The 26,463-nt window shown below is 41.4% G+C and overlaps 1 protein-coding gene across 1 annotated transcript in view; it reads right to left on the bottom strand.

Annotated features, from left to right (window-relative positions):
* The window catches only part of asap1b (ArfGAP with SH3 domain, ankyrin repeat and PH domain 1b), a 60,815-nt gene that overhangs the window by 23,218 nt on the left and 11,134 nt on the right, over positions 1–26,463 (bottom strand). Inside the window, exons 2-7 of the mRNA XM_041961192.1 lie at positions 14,378–14,450; positions 11,741–11,886; positions 9,556–9,630; positions 9,027–9,076; positions 8,663–8,792; positions 2,205–2,290 (exon numbers count right to left, since the gene is read on the bottom strand). Coding sequence (XP_041817126.1) covers positions 2,205–2,290; positions 8,663–8,792; positions 9,027–9,076; positions 9,556–9,630; positions 11,741–11,886; positions 14,378–14,450 — 560 coding nt within the window. The remainder of the gene's footprint in view (positions 1–2,204; positions 2,291–8,662; positions 8,793–9,026; positions 9,077–9,555; positions 9,631–11,740; positions 11,887–14,377; positions 14,451–26,463) is intronic.

The raw sequence follows: 26,463 nt of genomic DNA, 5'->3' as shown, positions 1-26,463 counted from the left end.
GTTGCTGTGCTGCAGCAGCAAATCACCACTAATGATCTCCCTCTGTCCACCCCCCTGCTCACCACTCTCTTCGTCTTGGAACACGTCTCTCCCTTTCTCTGCTCATCACTTTCTCTGTCACATGTCTCCTCCGCTTGTTTTCTTTCAATCTGTGCATCGAGGATCCCACATCTCTCCTCCCACTCCATCCAGCTCTACATGTCAAGTACTGATGGCCTTGCAGAATGTCAGAATGTGGAGTTTAAGTGTTTATGCTGCAGGTATAGAAAACAGTCGCCTCGGCTGACTTCTTGCACATTCACTTGTACTGTTAAGTTATAAATGTATTAAGAATGACTTATTATTTAATAGGAAGTTCTGGTATTTTCAGCCATTATGACTATTGTTCATCGTAACACTTTACTCATCACCTATGCCCAGACTTTCACTTGAAATTAAGCACAGAAAGTAGTCCCCTGGAAATCCCTGCAGCTGCGGTTGCAAACTGCATAGCAACAACCTGGCTGTCAGCTCACATACCTGCCGTGTTGATTCACATAAGGCAATTTGATTATGCTACTGAGGAGGCTGTGACTCACTTTTGATTTAGCTTGTGTGCATGCTGGTGGAGTAGTGTGTCTGTAAGCTTCTGAATTGTAAAAATAAAATGACAAGTGACACACTGAGCTGTTTTTTTATTCACTGACACTGCATGAGAAAGGATGACTCCAGTTGCAGCTACAGGGCTCAGCACGCCTGACACAAACAAGATTGTACGACCGCTGAACATCGGAAGGCACAAGAGTTTAAAGCTGCCACGCTCTGGCTGCTTCACGCTGCCTCCCTGACCTCTCTCCCAGATCTCTGTGGGTCTCTGCATGTCACTAGAGCCATGAGGGTAACGGTGCACACCTTTGGATTAGCTGTTTCAGGCAGTTACAAGAACTGTTGGGCACGGGCAGATGCAGACATCAGAAGGGTTTTGGGGGAGGGGGTATTAGCTGCTTTTGGACGATCTGACAAGCACTTGCTTGAAGCATACTGAGGTCTTAAAGAGAAGGGTGCGCTCCAAATAAACTAGTTCCCGCAACAGTTCGTCCAATGAAGTCAGAAGGTGAAAAAGTAACACCAAACTCAAATGTGGGGTGACAAGCCTGCCATCATAGAGAGGCCAGATGTGACAATAATTTAAATAACGGGATAACGGTGCATACTTTTGGATTTGGTCTCCCCTCAAAGGCATTCAGTGTGTTGCACTGTACATACAAAGAGTGATGGAAGCGGTTGAGTAAAGAATGAAAGAAGAGAGAAATTCAAACTCTGCCTACTTCCTCACTTTTGTACACCAGGCCAATTGTTTCAGAAAGATGAAAAAAAAATTGTCTTTTCAGAAAATTGTTGGGGGGAGGAGACTTCAGATGCTTTCATATGATCAGACAACAGTACACTGATGCCTTAATTGCTCTATAATTGTGATGCAGTTTGCTGCGACAGCTGCAGGAATTTCCAAAGGACTACATTCTGTGTTTACGTTTTGGACAAAGCACAGTGTTCGAGATGACTTCAGCTACTTTGCAGCTTTTTTAAAAAGCTGCAGGCATCTTGCCCTGATCAATGTTGTTCTTGCAAGAGTCCATGTTTCCCTGGGTGAATAAAATGATGTGGCTGACAAATTGCCACCCCTTAATTTGTTGAATGAAGTGGCTCAGACGGTAAAAAGGAAATTGTTTTCTTCTTTCTGGCTTCGAGCAGTCCCACACTTCCCTCAGCTCTCTGTCGATTGAGTTTATGCTTCTAATCTATCAGCACTGCAGCTTTTCTCTCCATCAAGGTCCAGGTTGAACAGATTAACAGGGAAGTATATTGTTTTGTCCCAGTGTTATGACAGGACCTAGCAACGCTCAGAGAAAATTTGTCATTCTGTCACTGGCTGTTGTGAAGCTGCGGTTCTGGCACAGAGAGCGCCCACTTATTTATCCACCAAACCCCCCAGCTGTCAGAACATATCTGTATGATGACCTGCGCATATTTATTAGAGTTATATATACAACTGTGTGCGCCCTCAAGATCCCTGAATCATATAGGAGATAGAAAACTGAAATCAAGAGCTGCAATGAGGGAAAGAGACACAACCTTGTTCTTTGGCGTGTTTTGAAAGTGGGTGTGACGCTCACAACAGGGGAGCTTCACACATTTGGGTTCAGGGAGATTAAGGTGGTACTTACTTGCACTGTGCGTGGTAATACTTAATCAGGTTCTGGAGGAGATCCACTCCTTTCTTGGTCTTGATCTCATTTACTTTGATCAGGTACTGCAAAGCAAAGAGAGGAGCAGGGTTCAGCCAGGAGTTGAAATTCAGGGTGTGTTTGAAGGATTTTTTGGTTTAATGAGGTATAATGTGGCAGCGCTGTTACATAGAGAATAAAGACTTTGCCATAGACATTTAAGAGCATGAAAACTTACATTATGATAACTGCATCTGAGCATCCTTTATGATGGCTTTGATGTACAAGCCAAGGCTGCCTTGACATTGTGGGAGTGGGAGACCAGACTGATAAACACACTTCTAATACAAGAGAATACCATGCCGCTGCCATGATCTAAATAAAGTTTCAAAAGGATGATGTGAAGTATTTTACATTAGCATTATAAAAAGAGAGATCAGCCTCCAGAGGCAGTGCTCTGTGGACTGCGTGCTCCGTCTGCATGTCTGAGGATTCAAAACAAACGAGAAGTCTTCAGACAGCGCTTCCCACCAAACAAACGAATAAAAGATAATCTGAGCTAATCCCGCTGCATGCCAATCCGCTGAGATTTAGAAAAAGTCGCAGCTAGAGACCACTTTCAGCTCCAAAGCAAAATTTAATCTATGACACAAAAGCTGTCTGAAGCCTCTGACGCCAACACACAGTTTCAATTTGCTCCTTCCATCTCGTGTGTGGATGCATGTACGTTAGCGTACGCGTGAGTGCACGTGTATGTGCACATATGTGTGTATGCATGCATGTGTTGTCCCTTTGTCTGCCTGACAGTGCCCCGCTGGATGGGAGATTATCCACATTTTGTCTGAGCCCTGTGTGGGTTCAGTGTTTTGGAGGGCGCTGCCGCATGTGCGTGTTTGGGCTCTTTTGTGTGAATGAGCAGCATCGCTCGCGCTGCTGCCGCGTCTGAGCAGAACATAATGCAGCCTGCTGAGCGCTGCCTTTCCACACTCCTTCACTGACGGCGTAGGATGAAAAGGGTGAGAGAGTGAGAGCATCCTGTAATCTGGTGATTGAGTAACATGGAGCGAGAGAGAGCGTGAGAGCGAGAGAGTGCATGCACACGGACAGAAATGAGGTTAAGTGGGATGAACAGATTGTACCACTGACTGCAGTAAATGTTCCACACACACAACAGCAGCAGCAACGCTTTATTTCCAGCGATGATGACTGTTGATTTAGGACATTTCTGATGATCTTTCTATTGGCAGAGCACCGTATAGACTTGAACCTTAAAAAATACAGATAAATCACATTAATTTGTTAATTACATTACAAAAAACTAGGTACGATTTAACAAATGTTGCACATAAAAGCAGATATTTGATGTGCAATAGACATAAGTGATAAGAATAAAATCCTCCATGTCAGTATATGTCAATTTTACACTGCGTGTGAACACAGTCTTGTATTTTTAGTATAGGAAATGTCCAAAATGCTTAAATAAAAAGACATTTCGTTCATTTAGTTTCATTTCATTTTCTGTTCATTAACAAATCAATTAATTGACTACAGCAAATGTATCAGCTCTTATATCTTAAAGTAAAGTAAATCAAATCAAATCAGTAACTGCTTCTGGTTTAAAGCCTTAGGTTAGTCTTTGCTGCGATACATGTAAACATGTATTTGAAATACTGGTTACTTAGAGTCTGTCTGCTAAGTAAACTTATCAGGGTGTTCCACTTCACATATCTCCATTGTCTTATATGATTGCACTTGAATTTCAAGCGTTTTGTGAACAAACTGAAACTAAACTTAACTCAAGGATGAAACAACCACACAGGGATGTTTGTTTTTGACAAATCAAGGTGCTTTGTCACAATGATGCAAAAATATAAAATCCAGTGTTGCCACAAAGCACTCCTGCTTATGAACAGGCAAATTTAACCAGATAATAAAAACGATAATAGAAAAAAGAGAGCTAGCACGGTATACGGTCTCTGACAGTTGACAAATTTATCTTGTCTGTGTGCATCATAATATGATGCGATATTAGAGGTACAATGCTTGAGATTTAAACTCCTGTGAGTGATCTAACAAACCCCTGTCTGAAGTGGTTTGACAGCTCTGGGGATCAATGGCAACGACTCTATAAATACATCAGCAGCCTTTCAGATAGCTGGCTTTCAAAACTCATTATTTTTGGCCTGGACACTGAACTTCACTTGCCCTGGAACTATCACATCATATATGTACAGAAACAAGTCAATTATGTTCTCTGAATAGATCCCTTTAATACTTTTTTGGCAATTTCTTCAAACCACAGAGTCATCTAACTATTATTTACAGCGAGGCTGGTTCAGTAACAAGTGGCCAAAACCACAATGGCCTTTTGTTTGAGGTTTTTACCCTGAAACAGCCAACAGACGCCGATCAGAGGGCTCGTGCAGTCCTGTAAGGACACAACAAATCAGCATCGTGCTGAAAGTCAGAAGACGAACACGCAAAGCTGTGGATGATTACAAAAGCATAATGAAATCTGGACTTGAGGCAGCCGATGAAAGAGGAAGCCAGTGCTAATAAAACGTGGGAGCTACAACTCGCTTTCTGGCATCCTGCATCAACTGGAGGCGGGGGTTATGAAGCGACTGTTGAGTCTTCTGAAATCATGAGAAGCTGAAAATGCTTCAAGTTCAGCTTCAACACTTGTTTCAACTTTATTGCTAAAAACATAAAACTGATTTGCTTTAATGATTTCATTTTGTTTCCAATAAAAACTGAGCCAACATTTAATGATACTGAGAGACAATGGCTCATCAGTGGCCCACTGATTTGACTCCTTCACAGCTACAGGAAGCAGTAGTGGCTGTGACACACAACTCATTTAAGGTACGTGCCTTATTCCTGCCATTTCGGTCTACACTAGTACTTTTTCTTAGAAACTCAGATCTAAACACACACACGATACACATACTCTTATGCATTCAGACGCTGAATCTACCTTTGTGTTGACACCTGGTATTTTTAATGCATTCTCGTTGTCCTCGTTGAGATCGGATCTCTGTCCTACAAAGTAAAACCTGCGCCAGAGTAATGTGAAGTAGCTGCAATTAGGTGACAAACTCCCTTTCAAAAATCTCAGAGTTTTGTGAGTGGAGTGAGGAGAAACTTTATAAAACTGCTAAACACAGTCTATAACAACCCCTTAATTATTTGTCCCTTCTCGTAAATTCAGCAAATGTAACACATGAAGTTATTCCTGAATTCCTGTATAATAAATATTATTTCAGTTTGTCCTGGCGTGTAGGTTCCTCTGTGACTAGTGGAAATTATAAGCCTTTTTAACAGCAGATCAGCTGCACAAATGAGTGAAACACACACTGTCACCCACACAGTTATTTCTTACTGTATATCAGTCATTTCATTCCTGTCTCGCTTTCATTCTACACACAGGTCACACATCAACACATCTTTTAGTGCTTTCATGGCAGAATAGACATATAATCAGTAATTAGAGGCATGTCTCTTTGAGCATTCTTGCTTGCTCACTCTCTAAATTTGAACAAGAACCTATATTTTTTGCTAGCTAAAAACAAATGTCTGTATCAGTGTCATGTTTTGCATGGATTGCATTTACACCTACCTAAGATCTGAACACAATGTAAGCCAGACTACCTCCACATGTGGTCAGGCAGATCCGATCACATTCTGACCACAACGCATTTACAAGTTGCATTATTAACATGCGTTCTTCCTTATCCGGATACAAGGGTTTGATGTGTGCTAGCTTCTCCAAACATCCTATTAAAGTGGCTTGAACATAGCGACCAAGCAACCTAAAGAGCTACTGCTTGGTGGGCTAAAAAGTGTTGTCAGATGAGGGCTTCATGTTAGATGCCAGCAGATTCATACTATTTGTGTTAACATTGGTGAATTGTCTTTGGTTTATGACCAAATACCTGCAAAAAAGAAATGACAGCTGTATTGTGTTTAGTTCTAATAATCAAATGCTAGCATGCTAACATGCTAAACCATGAAAATGGTAAACACTATATAGTATAACATGGTGAATGTGAGGATGTTAGCATGCATGATTGATGGAGTAATTGTTCTGTGCGGGCTATGGCACTGTTTTCCTGTGAGAAGTTAAAATGATTTCAACTCCGACCCCTTAAATGCATCACACACAGAATGGTTTGCTTCTGCAAACAGCAAATTTCTTAACAGCTTAATGTTTAATGTTTAAGCTTAGACTTATCTTAAACCACTGCTGTTCCTACGGAGGCCTGCAGCCTCACAGGGCAGCTAGCATGGCTATGATAGTGTTTGCATCTGTTGTACTCTTATCTGTTTCCCTTGTTTCATGTTAAGCACTTTTTAGAAAACATTATATGTGACCTAATTATGCCATGCCTGGTCTGTGACAGAATAAGGAGTCTGAACACAGGTAGAAAATGTGGGCAAGGAAACACCTCTGAGTCACTGTGAGAGGAGGTCAGATCACCATGGCCGGGCACAAAAGGACTGCAGCAAGTTTTGTAGTGAATAATTCACACAACCAAGAGCACTGCATCAGCCATTGGTTTATTACGTAATTTGAGTAAAAAATCCTAACAGGATAAAACAGTGAACAAGGCGTAGGCGTCACCACCCACCGCTAGAGACCTTTTTGGCAAAGCAGAGTGAGCTCTAACAGTTTGTTCTGGTTCTCTTGGGCACATAAAGAGCTCACATTTGTTTTACACTTAATTCTAGCTGTCAGATTTCTTTAAGTACAGCCTTTGAACATTAATACCAAATTATTCAAAATGTGCTTAAAAGAAGCAAGTTTACAGAACCAGAGGAACATCTGAAAACACTTAAATTAAAGACAAACAGTTTGAGTCTTTGGTATGAGGCCTTGGCTAGAGTAATATCCGACTTATTTGGTGTTATATTTTCTAAATCTTATCGAATGACATCAAATCATTGCAGCAACCAGTTTCAGTGCAGCATTGAAGCAGACAGCCAGAGACCGGTGCGATACAGTCCTTCTTCATGAATTAATGTAGGTACAGCTGTATCTTTTGAGGCTGCTCTTATCCCTACATGTGGAGCTGCATGAGTGTTAAAGCTATTCCATAAATTATTCAAATCATCTGAGAGAAAAAAGTCAACTCAAGCTTACAAAGCAGTTTAAAATGCAGCTGCTAAAGAAGACTTTACACACTGTGGGATTTTAATAAGTGGGCGTTCAAACCAAAAATAGCAGTGCGTTGGCACTGCTACAGGTACCAATAAGAAGATGAAATACGATCCAGGAAGGATAGTTTTGCTATCCTGAAGGCCTGTCGGACGTTACAACACTCCACTGTGATTTATAACATTAAAAGGCAGCATTTCACAAATTTAAGAGCTTATCATGAAGACATTTTTTTTATCACAATCTACCCTTGGGTCTCAGGGTTTCAGGTGCTGACCATTAATTGCAACGTCTCCAGTTCAGTTACAGCTAAAAACCTTTGATGGCTCTAATTTCTCGCCATCTTTCTACTGCTAACAACCCAGATTTTTAAAAAGTTGGGATGTTGTGTAAAGCATAAGTAAAACAGAGTGTGATAATTTGCTAATCCTTGTTGACATACACTCAAATGAAAACAGTACAAAGACAATATATTTTAAGTTTTATCTCATCAACTTCATTGATTTTTGTAAATATCTGCTTATTCTGAATTTGATGCAGCGACACGTTTCAAACAAGTTGGGACAGGAGCAACTAAAGACTGGGAAAGATGTGGAACGCTCCAAAAACACCTGTTTGGATCATTCCACAGGTAAACAGGTTCATTGGTAACAGGTGATAGTATCATGATTGGGTATGAAAGGGGCATCCTGGAAAGGCTCAGCTGTTCACAAGCGAGGATAGAGGAGGTTCACCACTTTGTGAACACGTGATTGGATAAAAGATGTGACGACAGAGCTCAGGAGCACTTCATAAAACTGTTGTCTGTAAACACAGTTTGTTTGCAAATGATTGAATTGTTTTTATGTACATTTTACGAGCACCCCAACTTTTTTGGAATCACAGTTTTTATAATGCTAAAGGAATGTAGAAAGGTAATCCCCTAGAATGCGTGCTTGCATGTGGGGTATTCCATGTGGGCAACATCAGATGACATTACAAGATTTATGCAGAGTTCAGCTGCTTTGCTGGACAACACTGCAGGTTTTTTGCCCTCGTCTCATTGAAATAAAGGAGGAATTTGAGGATTTGCTGTTTGACCCAGTGAAAATTGCTCCCCCAACACTACATAAATGTGAAGGTAATTTTTACAATCCCAAGTGATCTACAATGAGACTGCAGCATAGAAGATTCATACTAAGACAACTGGACATCACAATGCAGTGTTGTGGGGATTTCACCAGCAGCCTGCCCGTTACAGGACCTGGCTAACCGCTTCTGATGCTTGAATTATGTCCAACAGCATCATTTTACAACATACCTCACACATCTGGAGCTGGAAGAGACGCCGCTCTTTCTCCATCTCCTCCGCGATTTCAGCCCCGGTGATCTCCGTGCGGATCATCCCGTGTTGCTTAGCGTGCTCTCGCTTCTCCTTCTCGATCTTCGTACTGCCACAGATGAGAGGACAATTACCAAATGGATGCACTTCTTTTCTTCTGTCTGTTTTTCATCATGCAAGTAGTTTTGTGTTTTACAACGTGTGCAATATCTTGCAAAACTCCTGGAGGGTCCAAGCGATATTGCAGCACATAATCAACAGTGTTTGATCCATTATTCAGTACTCTGTAATGAGCTAGATGGGGCGAATATGCGGTATTACAACAGCACAATTATCCACTTACAACTTGGCCTCATAGTCTTTCCATGCTTTGTCAAAGGGCTTCTTTATGTCCTGCAGAAACACAAGAGGACAAGCATCAGCAGAGTACTAAGAGGTGACCGTGGGGACGGAGTTATTTGCAGAGTTGGATCGCTCCAACAGTTCCAGCAAACGCCTCACTCCGCTCACGATTTATGCCCTGGGTGGCCAGCGAGCGATCACACCCCTCGTCGTACCCCGAACATCAAGGGTTCATGACCCAGTTACTCGCCACTCGCCTCAAGCACAACACAAAGGCAGTGTTTACTTCTGCAAGATTTACAGGGTGATCTTTGGAACAGAGGACACTCCCCCGTCTCGCTGGTCTCTTCTCGCTTACACACTCAACATGCACATGCACAGAAGTTGAGAGATTAACTGAGATGTGCTGATGAGGCCTCTATTGTCTCTGTCCTGCGGCCAAGCCGGGCTATGGGGGGCCCCAGGAGAGTCGAGAGAGAGAGAGAAATAAAGAACTTCAGGAAGAGAAACTGTTTTACATTAAATCTTACCCCTTTCACGCCTTTCAAATCGCCCTTCAGCAGCGAGTCCAGAGTGAAGATCACATTGTGGCTGAGGCTCTGGAGCTGTAAGAGGACACACAGAGAGGAGGAGGGAGAACACAGGGAGAGATAATGTAGCTGCTGTCATGAGAAAACATGGCTGAGGCAGATTTTACAGGATAAGGTTGAGGATGTGAACTGAACAATGAACTGATCATATGCACAAGTATTGTCTGTGTATTTTAAGCTTAATACAGTACTTTGAGCCATAGACCTCCACATCAAAAAAACTACTACAAACTTTCTTTTAGCTCTGTTTTTGGTTTCCACCATCTCCTGAGGGGAATATCTGGCCCCTAGCTGCTAAATGCTACACAATGTTCACCAGCTGATTGCTAACTGCCGTTGTCGCTGGGCAGGTCGTGCACACTGGGTTTTAACAGAGCTTTTTTGCTGAAAACAGCTTCTTGCTGTTGCAGGAAATAATGCAGATGAGCAAGGTGAGAATCAACCAAAACAGCGAAGACAACAATGAGCTAAAAGGCTACATAAAGGTGAGGGGAGCTGCAGAGTCAGGTGTTAACTCTCTGTGAGTTTGTCACTACAAGCAATACCTTCCACATTATACAGAGTAATTTTATCCGCCGTTAGTTCATTGTTAGTGCAGCTTTAAAGTAATTTGTGTTCAGTGTGAATGAATGTGCTTGGGTGTGAGTAATGCAGACAAGGAAGGGAAGCTGTCAGGACTGGAAAGATGGACTAACACACTTGTTTTTGGTCTTTTTGTCGGATTTGTTGACAATAAGAAAAATATAGACTAACAGCGGCCTTGTCCTCCAAACTGCAGAACAGTGCGTCAACACATTCATGCCGCTGCTGACTCAAGAAATCAGCAACATAATAGCAACAGCGCTGCCAGAAAAAGAGCACAAGTGCAAGTTAGTCTATTGAAGAATTAGCAAAAGCTTGACGTTGCCAACAGCTTGGGTTGCCACAGTTATGCTCAGCAGCTCTAACCATTAGGATCAGCAAGGTCATTTACAACAGTACTAAGCATTTAAGTCCCTGTTGTTGTTAGCCAAGTCCACACAGACACACAGCAGCGGTCAAGGAAGTAAACAACGCTTAATGGGTGCTAATGTGCTTCTTAAGTGCCTGTCTTGCATATGGTCAGTGTCAGAATCAATCTTCTACTGGCTGACTGCCGGTGTGCTCTAACAGCACATCCCGGAAACTCTCACTGTCTCATTAGTTTTCTCTATGTATACGATTCTCGAAAGGGAAATGAACACTGAGAAAGATGCAAAAAACCTTGCCAAATTTGTTTAGAAAATCCTTACATTTAAGCCGATAACACATGTAGGACATCTAGGACAAGCACCATTCATCAATTCTCATTTGTAGTGCACGCACACACCAGCAGCCCGCAGGGCGCAGTTATTGAAGTCTAAAAAACTCAATAAAATACTCAAAATGGAAAAGACAAGAGTCAAGAGAGAGAAAAAAAGGAGAGACGAAGAGAGGAGATGATTTCCCTTTCCCGCAATATGCAGGTAGCGCCGACAGGTGGGTGATTTAAGGAGGTTTCAGAATAGACACACACACACACACACACACACACACACACTCAGTTGTTCCTGGTGCTGCCAAGTGTATTTATGGAGTCTAATCTCGCTGTCAGCCACACAGGAAGAGAGGGAGAGAGCGGGGACTGGCTCTTCTTCCAACAACAATCACTCACAGAGGATTCAAACAGGACACATTATTCAACAGAAACGTCAGGGGAAATCCACAGCAGGCAGATAAGAGCCTCCACTGGAAAAAAAGGAGGAACATATAGCCACAGTCAGCTATACTGTCCGACAGTAATGACGGTTCTGACTGTGTAGGCGAATTGTCTACAGTTTTGTACCGCGTAGAGATTGATGACATCTCTGCTGCAATCTGTCAGCACGTATATCTCTATTACTACATTTGTGAGGACTTTTACTGGCCACATTCATTGATAACCTCTTCAACATTCCTGACGTCAACCCTTAACCTAATGTAATCCTGATCTTAACCTTACACCCAAATCCTAAACCACTTGTGGAAGTGAAGACAGGAAAAATAAGACCTTGTTTTCCTTTCTATCCATGTGTAGGACAGGCTATTCATTTAAATGACATTATGAGTGCTGACATGTTGAGCTCACCAGGTTCTTCAGCAGGGCCGAGAGCTCCTTAGTGAGGGAGGAGAACTTGACGAAGGCCGTCCCCAGGTCGGGGTTGTCTCGGCTGATGAAGTTGCTGCCAAATTTGTCCAGAGCCTGGGCATAGTTCTCTTCATTCTGGACGTGGTCTGAGGTGGAAACAGAGAAGAAAGGCCAGCTACCGGTCAGTTTATCTGCCCTGAACTCTGGCTGATGATTAGCATGATTAGCATGTGTAGAGGAAGTGGCCTGCGGTCTCTGCACCGTTCTGATGGCTGTGCACTGCAGGTGTAACAGTCACAAAGGCAGTCTGTTAAAATGATGAACACATATCCTCAAAGGGATGATTGGCTTGTTGTGCTGAATATTTAAAACTTTTTTCTTTGATTTGGGCAAAGCTCTTAAAAAGCTGCTTGTGTTTAGACATTTACTTTTTAAGGAGTTTTTTAAAAGAAAAAGGTCCCATTAAATCCCAAAAAATACGTTTTCAAAAGATTAAAAACATTGAAACATGTTTCAGGACTTTGGGAGCAATGCAACAAAGGGTTTTTGTATTAAAACATTTTTATATTTTTCAAAGACAGGTAAAAAAGTATTGTAATACTACAGGCACCAAAACTTTCAGACAATACCGCTCCTATCAGTCGGGGTTCTTTCTGATATGAAATAGTTGAGTCAGCAACTGCAAATTACAATAAAATAAATGTCTTCAGCTACCGGCTTGCAATCTCAATGTGACCTTAAAAAAAAAACGTTTAGGTATGTGGAGTTAGAAAGAAGAGGGTTTACCAGACCCTCTGCAGCCTGCTCCTGGTCTCTGCTTGAGGCTAGGGGCTAAATTAGCCGCTACCAGCATAACCCATAAAACAGAGATGAAGGCTCTGTGACATCGCTTAAAGGTTTCTTCTGGGTGCTAACCGAACGGCTAGCTGTCAATCAAAGCAGGCATGCCCATAATTATGCGTAACTAATATAATTTAAACAAGTGAGTGATATAAAAATTCACCCCTGAACAGTTGTCATGAACTAGAAAACATTTTTTAGTACCAGAAGCAGCATCCATCTGTCCTTGTTTTTAAGTGAGAGATGGAGAGGAGCTGATGTTCAGACTGCTGCCAAATCTGAGGACGAGTCCTGAGACGGAGGACAGTTGAGACGAGCACCCTGCAGGCCTTACTCCTGCAGCAGCCATTTTGGACTTTTGACATACTAGAGACTCAAATTCAGTCCAGGCAGGGTTGTAGTTACCATTGAGGACAATGAAGTCATCTCCTCTGCATTTTTCATATTTTGTACTTTTTGTCTTTTCGTGTATTTTTTCTGGGAATTTTGCTTTTTGGCAAACTTGCAGGAGTTTACATGATACAGCTGAAAAACCTACACATTGTATGTATTTTATGAGCCAGCAAAAAACGTAATATATGCAGGATTCAGTATTTCTCTACTCAAATTATCCAGTTTGCAGGCAGAGGTCTGTGAAACAGCAGAAGCTTGAACAATTATTTATTAGTGGTGGCAGGGTCCACCATTCCCTCGCTGGATTCAAATTGCTTTCCTACATACAAACATGCATCCAGCGTAACTGTTTGTAATTTTATCTACACCAATAACAGCATCACTTCCTACTGGTCCCTCTCTTTGCACAATATTGGCGCTGTACTACGTTACTGCTGATGCAAACCCAACATTTCCTCCTTCTGCTGCTTCAAATTAAAAGCGCTGACCTGGCAAAAATCTGAGGTGGCTTGTATGTAAGAATCCACAGGAAACATGACGTCAATTTCACAGAGAAAAAATGTATTATATTGGAATATATATACTTGGGATGAGTGCATCATGAAGTCAAGTCTCAGTTTCTCAGGGCATGATTATTGACTGACGTCTTTATTGAGACAATGTGCGCTTGTTTGGCTACACTGTAAACAGACACACCAGCTGCTCCTCTGTTGTGTTCCTAACAAAGTTGTTGCTCAAAGAGTGTTTGATGCAGTATTTAACTGCACTTGCTATTACCACCATTAACCACAGGGGTCGCCAAATCAACTAGGACTGAAATCTTATGGATTATAACTGTGTTTCCAAAATACTGGCTATTCATTACATTTGCAAGATGGATCAATATCCTATTCTTATATGTATTTTTAGACTACATAAACTATTTGTCTGGAGCTAAACCAACTAACAGTTGTTTGTTACACCCTCGACTTAAAAATTGTTCCAATTGTTTTGAGACACTTGGAGTTTCTCATCCGAAGAGTCATGAGAGTAAGGTCAACTGTATTTTCTGTGGAGAACAAACAAACTTTTTCTGTGGAACAAACATCTGAAACTGTCAATTTAGAGGGAGGAGGCTGCTCTCAGAAGTATTCAGTGGAAAATTACTGAGGATCCATGTCACAGCAACGAGCAAAACAAACTCAGGTGTTGGTTTCTGGGACAGCCTGAATACAAACACACAAAACACCATCTGTCCCACAAAAGGCAGTTCCAGACAAAAAAAGCAACCCTCACTTCTATTAAAGATATTTAAGAAATCCTCGGCTTTCCTCTGGGGACTTCTTTTATCTTTTGGAAAGGGTTGTGAACACGTACCATCAACTACAGTGCATTCAGGCATAATAGATTTAGAAACAGTCTCACCTTGTCCTGAATTGTAGATTGCCTTCACTGATTTCTTCACCTTCTGCAGGGAGGTTCGGTCCTGGTCTAATGCCTGAGAAAAGAGGGGGAGAGGACTCTTAGAAAACCTCTGAATTTGTTTCACATTTTAGGAACATACTGGAAACATTCACATCAAAAGACAACAAACACCATTTGGATTTTCGGTGGCCTTGTTTTAATGCTACAGCACACTTGAATTTAAGGCATAAGAAGAACAATATTTGCTCAGCAGTTCAAAGCATGCATACTCCATAGAGCTAATGCAGACAGAGTGCTCACAATACAGTGCTTGACCTGAATGTGGCATAAGTCATTATTTCAACACTGCTGCCTGCTAGAGCTAAGCCTTTGTGCGCTCCAACAGGCAAAATAAATGGGCAGTATATCCACTTTATATTATCAGGCTATTTATTACAATAATTATTCTCAATGAAATATTTAAATGCTGGAAAAATAAACACTGCCACTGACCTATTGTTACTGAGAGTTATCTGTCTCACTTCCTTGCAGTTTCAGAGATGTATGCTCACAATTCAGCATCAAAAGCACCAGGGAGTAACAATAATGACTAATACAAGTAGAAAACACTTCAGAGGCACTTAATCATGTCACTCGTGGTATAAAACAATAATGCACAGCTATATTTAGAGAAAATCCTACAAAGCCGAGCTAGTTTGACCCTTGAACTGATTTATCAACCCCCTCCCCTAAAAACAGCTTCACACAAGGAAAATTCATCATCATAAACATCATCCACGCACAAGAAAAACTCCTCATGTACCATTAATGTGCCCTTATTGTTCCCCTCATTCCCTGCCAGAGGAATTATCAACCACATCTTAAGTTACACCACATTCAAACACATCTTGCATGCTACACGGTTCATTAAACTTGAACACGTGGACATGTCACATTTTAAAGTACTTTTTAACTCAATTTGGATAACCTTTCACATTTATAACCTTGTTTTTCTTTATCAACCTGTCTTGTAACAATCTTCAAATCAATTGTTGCTTTTCATTTTCATCCCAGCACTGTTTTCTTCTCATTACTTTATCTATATAGCATATTTAAATCTCTCTTGATGACACTTGTGTATGTTTTTTATCTTTATTTTACAACCTTAGTTTACGCTGTATTATTACAATTTGCGCTATTTTTTGTTCTTATTCTAATTCTATTCTATACATTTAAATTCTCAAAAAATGTATATCATGATTATAATATTATATGGGATCAACAACAGAGGAATTTGCAATCATCTGAAAAAATGAAAATGATCGTTAAGTGGTTTAAAAGCTTCTAAGAAAACGAAAGAGCAACAATTGACTCAACTGAAGTGATTAGACTCTTGTATGTGAATATTGTAAAAGCGATAACAGATTGTGTCTAATACCTTCAGCCACTTGATTACATGTTTGGTGATTGTGTAAACCCCATTTAAACCCAAGGACTAAGATGTATGTATGTTCTACTGTTATCAGATAACCTAGTGAACAGTCATTTGTTGGCTTTTCAGTAACAGAAAGCATCCAAATGATATGTTTAGGATATTCTGAGGCTAAAGCAATAGTAGGGATTTTATGCATAAACCATTTTACACAATCCTTTAGCTACTAACCCAAATCAGAGTCATTTTAACCTGCAACACTGGAAATGATCCTGGAGTAGACAAGAAATGAAACTGTTTCACAATTCTCTCACATAGAACAATACTACTATTATGTGCATGCACATCATGCTGGCATCATTACTAAACCCCATTCAATTCCACCATCGCTATCTGCCCAAAATATACAGTTAATCTAGTGACAAGCCCCTGGAGCACTGCAACACAGCAGCTTCTCTGTAACTGAGTTTCTAACAGTTATCTATCAGTTGTATTTCCCCGATTACTATCTGTAATCACGGTGTGATAAAACAAAATAAAGATGTTTACTTGTTGGGAGAATTTGAGAGTTTCATACACAAGTAGAATGAAGTTACAGCAATACTGAGGTCAAGCATTTATTCCTGCTGTGAGTCCAACAACTTGGTGACTTTCCTCAGCCCATGCCAAAGCAACATTACCAGAATCACCTGTCATACTGAGCGCCATCTGTCTGTGTGACATCCGACATAATTTATTCACTGCAGGAAAAGCTGAGATAATTGGGAGACTCATTGAACTCAAAAAAACAACACAAACACACACCTGTATTACCTCTCCACTAAATGATTCAAAATTTCAAATGTAAGGCCGTCTTGGTGGTTTTCATGATAATTTATTCTGACGGCACAATGATTTCATACGCAGCCCATCTTAACCAGAGGGAATGGAACCATAGCTCTGCCATGTTTGCTCGTAATAGATGATAAACACCAGCAAAAACACCATTACTTCAAGGTCAGCCAGTTAAGAGCAGACACACACACATGCATACAAACAACAGTGGGCTAATTAAATTTCACAACATAATTAAGCCGTGCTTGGCCTCCCCTGGACAGTTTTACATGGCTCTTCCCCAATTATGACAGCAGTAGTTTGTCGCCGCGGGGCCCTTTCTGCAGGGGCCGAGCCCTTTGATCCCCCTGCACATGGGAACAGACTCTGCTGCCCAGTGCTGCCCCACACTGCCTCATTATTTCGCCTTGTGTCTGTTTGGCTAAACAGTGGCCCAAACAGGCTTGCGCCAACATTAAAATTTTACAGAACCATTATCTCAATATTGTCTGTTTGTATTGTCTTGATAATTGCTATAATGAAAATCTAAACTGTATGAAAACATACATAAATTATGAGAAAGCCTCACTCAAAGCTTGAGGTTACTTTATCCAGTAACCCCTGTTCTCTGATGACATGAGTGTGGCGCCTCACTATGAGAAACACTCAGGATGAACCCCAGAAGACATTATTTTATTACTCCAGTCAGTATTGGCTGACAGTCGTGACGCTTACATCAAGGCAGTTTTGAATTTCTCTTGTCACTTTGCTCAAAAAGCTTCTGTCTGCTAACGCGAGTCCACATGTTTAAAGCTCTCCGGTCATAGTGTCTGGTGAAAATAATTAGCATCATTAATATTTGACCAGAATTTCTTCCATTCGACAAGGACTTGAAAATCTTCCAGGACACAAGAACCGGCACCAAAAGGAAACCCTGATACTAATGCCTAGCAGTGTTGAGGAAGCTATGTTTAGCTACTCTACAATGGAAGTTGTTAAAGCTACAATACCATACTTTTATTGAAAATAGCAAGCTACACTACAAGCTAATCAGAAAATGAGCTTAACACACTGAAGCTATTTCACATTTATAAACATCCCCTGTTCAGTAACGAAACAAACAAACCCACTCTTTTGTGTAACATTGATGCTAACACTGGTGCATAGCACCGTCCAACAAGGCAAGCTACCACCTTGGTCACCAGATGCTAGCCACGGGTGTGGTTGTTAGCCGCTTAGCCAACTCTTAGGAGGAGTAGGAATTTAGAGTGTTAGTTGTCAAGTGTTAGCCACTGCTAGCAGGTTGCACAAGCGCCCCACCATACTAGCTAAGTCTATGTAGAGCACCATAGCTGTCCCGCCTTTGTCTTAGCAAAAGTGCAATTTTCAGTCCACACTCTTGAATCATAATATGACCGATTTGTCTTTGGTTAAAATGCCAACAATTCCTCGTCTCTTTTGGGATGTTGCTGTTCTGTTTGTAATTAAAGTGAATATCTTTGAGCTTTGGATGACATAATATTTGAAGACGCCATGGACTCTGGGGAACTGTGACAGAATATTTACTACAGATATGACTTCAGAAATATGACTGATGTTGTTCTTTAAGCTGAAAGATAATCATTTTCTCATGACGGTGACGCCAAGCAGACTCCATCTAAGTGGTAAGACACGATGTGTTACACGGCAAAAGTCACGGATTAGATCAACATAACAGCCGACGCATTTACTAACAAGCTGTGTTTCCTCTCAAAGCGTCTCTTTGCAAGCCTCCAAACCCCGCCCTTGTCACTCAGTTTGAGTCTGTCTGCAGTTTAAACGCCTCCATAGTAAATCTGTGATTATTCAGAGGTCGCGGTGTGGTGCGCTGATTAGGATGAAGATCACGAAACAAAGGCTGAGCAGGCAGATTGACTTCTGTGGTGCTCGTGTTGAGAGCAGCTGGCACCGCCACCCAAGGGTCACCCATAATCCACTCAGTCTGTGCTCGTAATTAAATATTCAGCTGTGACATGAACAAGCTTTAACAGGTTCACTTTCTTAGCTCTTTTTAAATGTACATCCATACATTAAAATCAAAAACTGATGAAGATTATACGGTTTGTTTTAGATACAAAACTGAAAATATTTGGTCAAAATCCCAACATCGTAATAGAGTGATAAACAATATATTTACCCATTGGCCAGCAGTAGTTAAGAGGTAAATGTGACTAATGTAACTTTGAGAGGTGGTTTGTTAAAGCTGTTATCTCTCAGCTTTTTAGGAGGACAAAAAAATCAATGAAATAGCACTGTCTTGGCACACAGTCTTTGCAAACCCTTGGCAACAGGCAAGAATGCCTCCAAACTCTGCTCTCCAAAAGGCCGACAACTATTGAATACAGTCAAAGGATTGTTTTTATCTGCCAGCAACCAATGGCAAGCTCCCACTCAACCCAAGGGGATTAGCAAGTGTGACAAAGCCAAAACATCTGCGGTTGCTCGTCTCTGCACCCGAACAGCAAGTGATGCATACAGTATGGATGATTTATTTGGTGCTGGGAAGAAAAAAGTAAGAATAAAGCACATTTTGTGGCCGTGTATCATTCGGCTCAGAAATATCTATCTTGAAGAGCCATTTGTGCTGTGAAAGTCAACACGTCTGTGTCAGAATGCTTTTAAGTGGAAGCGTGTCAGAGGCGCAGCCAAAGAGGTCAAGGGCCAACTTGAGGGAGGTGAAGGGCGGAGGCCAAGCGTGGTGCCTCAGCAAGAAGAGATTCTGTAACCAGCATGAGCAGCAAGGTCAGACGTGTCCTTCACTGTCCTTCCAAGTTCAAAAAATGTCTGATGTGAAAAATCAGGCAGCAGAAAGAGCATTTCTGGCATTTCATCCTGTTCAAACACCTTTTTCGAGAGAAATATTCACTTATGAAAGCAAAAATATACCACCACTGTCTGCATGCATGCAGCCATCACCCTGTTGGTTCACAGAAAGTCATAAAATACTGAAAATTCCCCACTTTAATTTGCTGAAGTTAACATGAAACTGCTTATTACACACATTAATAAACAATGTATAATATGCAAAGGTATTCAGTTTACTATCATGAAAGACTAAAAACATATATTTAAAAATGCATACTTCAAGGGCTGGAAAACGGTGGATTTCTGGTATTTTTGCTTTAAAAATGACAAAAACAATCAATCAATTTTTAAAACGGTTGTCTGGTGCATGCATGTGATAAAGTAATTAACATAAACTAGTGAATAATAGAAATGAAAGCAGGTTTTGATCATTGGATCATTTGCAGCTTGAAGAACAGTTGGCACTCACACAAACCACTTCATCAACAACAAATACCAGAAACAAAAGCAGCAGTCAAAGGGTGTAAGGTGGGCTCAATTAAGATTCAATGCGGAGGAAAAAGCAACAGATAGGTGGGAAATATAATTTCAAATAACAAATCCTGCCAGTGCTCGGAGAGATTTGATCAGGCAATGACCTGAAACGATTGGTTGAGTAGAGAAAATTAATCTGAAAAGATAAATAAAAAAATAGAGCTTCCAGCTTCTCCAGCGTAACGATTTGCTGGTTTTCTGTTTCATATCATTTCAAATGGAATATCTTGGTGTTTTGGACTCTGAGCAAATGTCAAAGACACTTTTCACTATTTTCTCACTTTCTATAGACTCAAAAATTACTACAAAAAATGAAAAATTGTAGCTGCAGTCCTATGTAAAACAAAAATAACCCCAAAAATGACCAAAAGCCCTGGAAGTGTGTCCCATGACACTGATGGGGTCAATGGGGACTGACTTCCTGGCTCCCAAACAGCCACACAAACACACACAGTCATGCCCAGAAGGTCAAAGCTTCAGGGGAAAATTGCTGGTTGAAGTGACTGGGCATGACTGACTGGAGGCCATCTCGGCTTCACGCTTCCTGCCCAAGGCCTTATCCTTCCTCGGCAGCCCTGCCGCTTCCCCTGCAGCCGTCCTTTGACAGGAAGCAGGAAGCGGCCAGGCATGTCAGTGTCCTGTCCTGGGTCGGCAGCGCTCCGTCTAATGACACCAACTGCTCTCCGCTGACATCTGAGGAGTCAACACGCTTTCCTGGCTGTCTGGGAAGTGCTTTTCTCGATTCGCCGATCTGCTCTTGAGATTCCTGCTCAGTCACTTTCACGGCACGTTAGTCGTCTTTCTCATTTCCTCTCTGAACTCATCCTTCCCAGCTACTCGAACCTCGCTCTGTTCCCCGACCTCTGCATCTGGCATGGCACCGGCGGGCGGCTGTGTGGTTACCAAGGAGATGCGATCTGGCCGCCTCGCGCGTCGGCTCAACATTCTTCACCGCGGAGATTGTGGGAAGCTGCTCTGACTAACTGGCCAGCTCCCTGTTTGTCAGCAGCACACTGGGACTCAACTGTGCCACTGTGGCAGATCTTACTCTTCACCCAGCAGAGACTGGGACACGTGAGACACTCAGAATTGCTATTATGCTAATTATTTCCTAGAAGAAGAAAACAGGAAAGGGCACAATTATCAAAGGACTTCCCCAGAGCCAGGACACGCGGATGTGTGGTATTTTTAGAGAGAAAGTGACTGACCAGGTCATCATCTTTTAAATTCTCCATCCCAACCTCATGTTTTATTTCTGCTTCCTTTTGCACAATTGCATTCTCGTTTCCTTTCTGGCTCACAATTCCACAGCTACCATAAAAAATACACATTTAAGTGTATTTATCTATGTGTATTACAGCAATAACACTGGTCTTGCTTCTATTTATGTCTGAGTGAAGAAGTCATGGAGGAGATCGGTCTGTCAAGTCATTTTGTCTGACTGTCTGTTGAGTCTATGTGGCATGACTCAAGCAGGAAGGGTGGGGAGCCGTTTTCATTGGCAGGAAAGAAATGCACATCCCTTTCTCTGGGCCTGCAGCCGGAGAGGCCTTCAGCTCTCCAAGTGGAATGGGAAAAATGAGAGGATGTAACATTTCCAAAAGCAGCTGAGGTCAGATGGCCTATTTCTCACACATACACATACGGTACTGAAAGAGAAAGAGTGATCAACTGCCAGTGGTTTTGGTTTTGGTTAAGAGGTGTATCGGGACGACCACATGATCGATGTAGTGCATCTGAAAAGGCAAATAAAATGACATGTGAGACTGCGACTTTCAGGGTTTTCTAGTAGATGAGGATCCCAAACATCCATCAACATGAAATGGTCTTTTTCCGAACGGACAGAAGAGGTTTAAAGGCCAAGACTTTTACCATCTCACACTCAAAAAGAACATAATGTTTCTACACGGGTTCTCGATCAATAGCAACAACTTAGCAATCACTTGGCCACATGCTGATCATTTTAGTCCATACTTTTATAGACCTCCCTCCACCTACTCACATTTCTTCACTCTGCGATGGAGAGCAGTGTCATCAGTGAGAGGGCAACGAAAAGGCTGAAAGACAGGGCCGACAGAGCAGTTCTAAACCAATGGTTTTACAGGTTTTAGCCCATTAACCAGATGCCATTCAAACATTACTACTGACCATTCTCCAGAGCATACCATATATCTTTAGATACAGTTCCTACTTTTCAGGGAACCTTTAGTACAACCCCGATTCCAGAAAAGTTGCAATGCTGTGTAAACAATCTGTGTTTACCAACAAATGCTTTACAAAGTGTTCCTAACATCATTTAAACAATCATGTGTTCACAAATTGGTGAACCTCCATCCTTGCTTGTGAACGACTGAGCCTTGCCAGGATGCTCCTTTCATACCCAATCATGATACTATCACCTGTTACCAATCAACCTGTTTACCTGTGGAATGATCCAAACAGGTGTTTTTGGAGCGTTCCAAAACTTTCCCAGTCTTAAGTTGCTCCTGTCCCAACTTGTTGGAATTGTGTTGCTGCATCAAATTCAGAATAACCAGATATTTCCAAAACTCAATGAAGCTGATGAGGTCAAACAATACATATATTGTCTTTTCACTGTTTTTCTTCAAACTTAAATTATCCTGTCAAACCACTCATGTTTGCGTTTTGTTAAAGGACTTGGCAAGCTACTGTAATATGTGGAATAGTAAGGTAGTAGTAAGGAAACATGGGCTCTATGCTGCTAACATTAGCATGCTAGCATACAAATTTCATCCCATCCATCTGAGAGAGATATTTTGGGCTGGACTGAAGTAGTCGACTGATTTAACAATACATACAAAACATAATTTTACCTTGAAACTTAAAAAGATCATGACAGCCAATTTTAACTGTAATGTTCAGCCTTTGTTGTTTTCCAGATTAGATTTTCCAGCAGCGTAGCTCATCGATGCATTGACTTTTAGCAGCCAACTCTCAGTTCCATTTGTGGCAACCTTCCATTAGCACTTGAATATCCCACAAGGAAGTCAAAACCACAATGAAATTTCAACAGTCCCTGCTCTCAACTGGACCGCCATGTAATAATAATGCTACTTTGACAAAGAGTCACATGGACTAAAACATTTACTGTGATGGTGTACCAATCGGAAACGAAATGCGACCAATAGCTGTTAAAATCCTATGGGATGCTTAAGTCAGTGGCCGGTGGTGTTATTCTGTATTCAGTTCTCCATTACCTTTCACAAAGTGTTCACTAGTCTACCTGGGGCCCATACCAAACCAGAGCAATAAAAAGAAAACAATCAAAGTCACACAGTGTCAACAAAAAAAGCACAATATGAGCCAAATACAAAGATCAGAAAACAAGTGAACCAACTTTACACAGGAAACTGCAAACAGTAGCAACCTACTCTGGAAGAACAAAATTGTCACACACCCACGGCATCGAAGAATAAACAACAAACAAACGCATCAACAACAAAAGAACATCTAGGTGAGAGTCGTCTCTTCCTGCTTCAGCGACTTTTTGAAAGAGGATCTGTTTTTAATGTGTCTGATGCTGGCTGGGAGCGTCTTCCAGGCAGAGGAACCTCTATAAAGATCATCATAATGTAATTTGTCTATGGACTGGGTTCTACCATTTAACCTGTACGAGAGCTAGCTAAGAGCTAATCTGGCAGCTCTGTTCTGCACAATTTTAAGACCTTTTTATATATTTTTCAGCAACACTTGACAAAACTGCCACCCTTCCACACTGACCTAATCTGCTCCAATTAGCTTGAATACTTGGCCTGCTAATGTTATCGGCCACTAAGAAGTCAATACAAGTCAGAGGCGATTCCATTAGTATTGCTGCTATTAGTCCTGCTATTAGCGTCTCGTTCTCTGAGAGAGAAATGAGCTGCTTTCTGTGGTGAGTTTGACACACGGTGGAGAAAGCCAACTTGCCGGCTCTTTGCTGCAGATCTCTAGAGAGTCAGCACAGGCACCGACGCGCATGCTTGCAGCCGGCGAAAAGCCAAGCCGTGCATGCAGCGGTGTTACATTCACACATCATCTGCCGGCTTCCCTCCGCGATGCTCGTTCTCACTCAGCCCACCGCTTGTTTCCAGAGCGACGTGCATGTTTTCACAATCACACCCACACACTGCTGCAGCAGACTCACCTCACATCAAACAAGCAGCATACCTTTATCTGTATTGTGTTTACCAGTCAGGAAGTCATTATTCATGTGAAGCAGATGTTAAGATTATTCAGGGGTGCTGCTATTAACAGTCGTAAGCAGGAGAATAGTGGGAGGAACTCGCAGCTGATGATTAAAAAATGACAGGCAGCATCCTCTTTCTTCCAGAGTTTGATATCAGCAACACAAACAGCAGCAGAGCGAAGCGGCTGTTTGTTTCCTGACAAGTGTGAATCTCAAACACAAACAAAAAGTTCTATTCAGGTGTGCGACTAACTGCAATCTGAATTAAACAATTAATCAGTTGGCCTATAAAACGACAGAAAACAGTGAAAAATGCCCAAAGTTAAGTTCAGTTTACTTGTTTTGTCCAATCAACAGTCCAAAACCCAAAGATATTCAATTTACTATCACATAATGCAATAAATCCTCACAACTGAGAAGCTGGAACAAGATGAACGTAGCTGGAAAGGAAGGGCTTAAAATAAATGCTAGTTAATGCTTGTCCAACAACTGAACAATTAGTCGACTAATTGTTTTTGGATCTACAATGAAATAAAGCTGAGAAAAGCAAGCATGTCTGTGCATCTGCAGCTGTAAACAGGAATTAGACGGTTTTAATACGTTACTGACGCTCTTGAATCGCTTATCAAGCCTGAATAACTGATGAATCATTTCAGCACACCTAATCAAACAGCGACAGGCAAGAAGGCGTGTCGCATCTCTGGAACCACAGATGCCTTCACTGTCACTCTCGCATCATTTAGGGGCTTTCTTTAAACTTCCAGCTCAAAAAGAGAAACGGAAAGAGGTTTATTCACCAACAAACCTCAAAAAGGTGAAACTCCTGCACCTGAACAAACAAACCAATGATGGGGTTTAAGATAAGAAACCCAAATCACATGTTTGTATCTTTGCATACAAAACATTTCTGGTCTCAGCTGAGATTGAAATTTCATTCTTGACTACAGAAAAACAAAGTCTCAACACTATCGCTAATTAGTAGGAGCTTTCAACCATATAGCCTGATCTTCCTCGGCAGATGAGTTGTCATTTAGTAGCTTCTTGTCTATATGGGCTTAAAAGTTTGGATTTATTGTCGACATTGATTTTAAACATTTCTTTTTCCGTGATAACAGCAGAGCTCCAACTGCAGAGGGAGATTGTGGGATGCGAAAACATTTTGATTATCAAGCAGTCGTTCAAGTCATTTTGCTTTTATGCTAAAATGCCAAAAAGCCACCGGTTCCAGTTGCTCAGGTGTGATTTTTAAATGGTTTTCTATGATCTAAACTACTAACTAAATATCTTTGAGTTTGGGATTTCTGATCAGAAAAAACAGGACATTTCAACATGACAGCTTGGGTATTTTTTTTGACATTTTCTGACTCTATGGACCAAACAATTAATCGGTCAATTAAGTGTGTTGACTGATAATGAAAATAAACTATTGAGTGGACACGGGTGAGATTTTTTTGTGTTTTGTTTAAGTGTTGTCATATTGTTAATCAGTAACAAACCTGTGCTTAAGCTGTTTCAATACAGGTCAAACAATAATAGAATATCTGGCTTATTATGTCAACATTAAACACTTTGATTGTTTGCGTATTGATTACTTATGACACAGTAAAAAGAAATACTACACTGGAAGAGCTGGCAAAGGACCAAAACGCATCTTGTGTAACAAGTCAACGCTGTGTAAAACCTAAAATAAACTACTTCAAGCTTTTATCTCTTATCTTTCACTTATCATTGATCAGCTGATAAGCCTGCCAGCTCCACTTCCTACCAACCAGCCGCCTGCGTTGTAAATCTTTTGGGCACACCGCCAAAGAATGTGCTCCCCTGATAAACATTCACAATGAGAAGTAAAATTATTTCTCTGGCCTCTCAGTAATGTTCCTGCGCACCACTCGGTCATGAGTCCTTGGCCAAAGTCACAGGCTCTGCAGAGCGCTTTACAGCATTCCTTGAAGTTTTCCTGCAGATGAGTCTCGAATTTCACACTTTATGGGACTCTGCTGGGTGAGAGACCAGCTATTCCAAAACCACAGGTGTATCCACTCCCACAGGCCATTTGGATGTTCAGAGATTTGAGCGGGAAGAAAGAAGAAATAAGCCTCTGCTGTTCCACTAAACAAAAGCTTTGACCACCGTTAATGCCTCATTTCCACTTGGATTTCCCTATTGACAAGATTCAGACAGTAGTGACAGTAGCTTTGATGGCTGCTGTCATTATGCAGAAAAAGAAGCAATGTCACGCCTTTCACTGACATTAAATGGCATGAGGACAACATGTAAACAACTTGTCTTGAAGGA

Source organism: Chelmon rostratus, chromosome 20, assembly GCF_017976325.1.
Source record: "Chelmon rostratus isolate fCheRos1 chromosome 20, fCheRos1.pri, whole genome shotgun sequence".
Taxonomy (NCBI): Eukaryota; Metazoa; Chordata; class Actinopteri; order Chaetodontiformes; family Chaetodontidae; genus Chelmon; species Chelmon rostratus.
The sequence above is the reverse complement of the archived record's forward strand: the minus strand, read 5'-3'. Positions and strand labels throughout refer to the sequence as shown.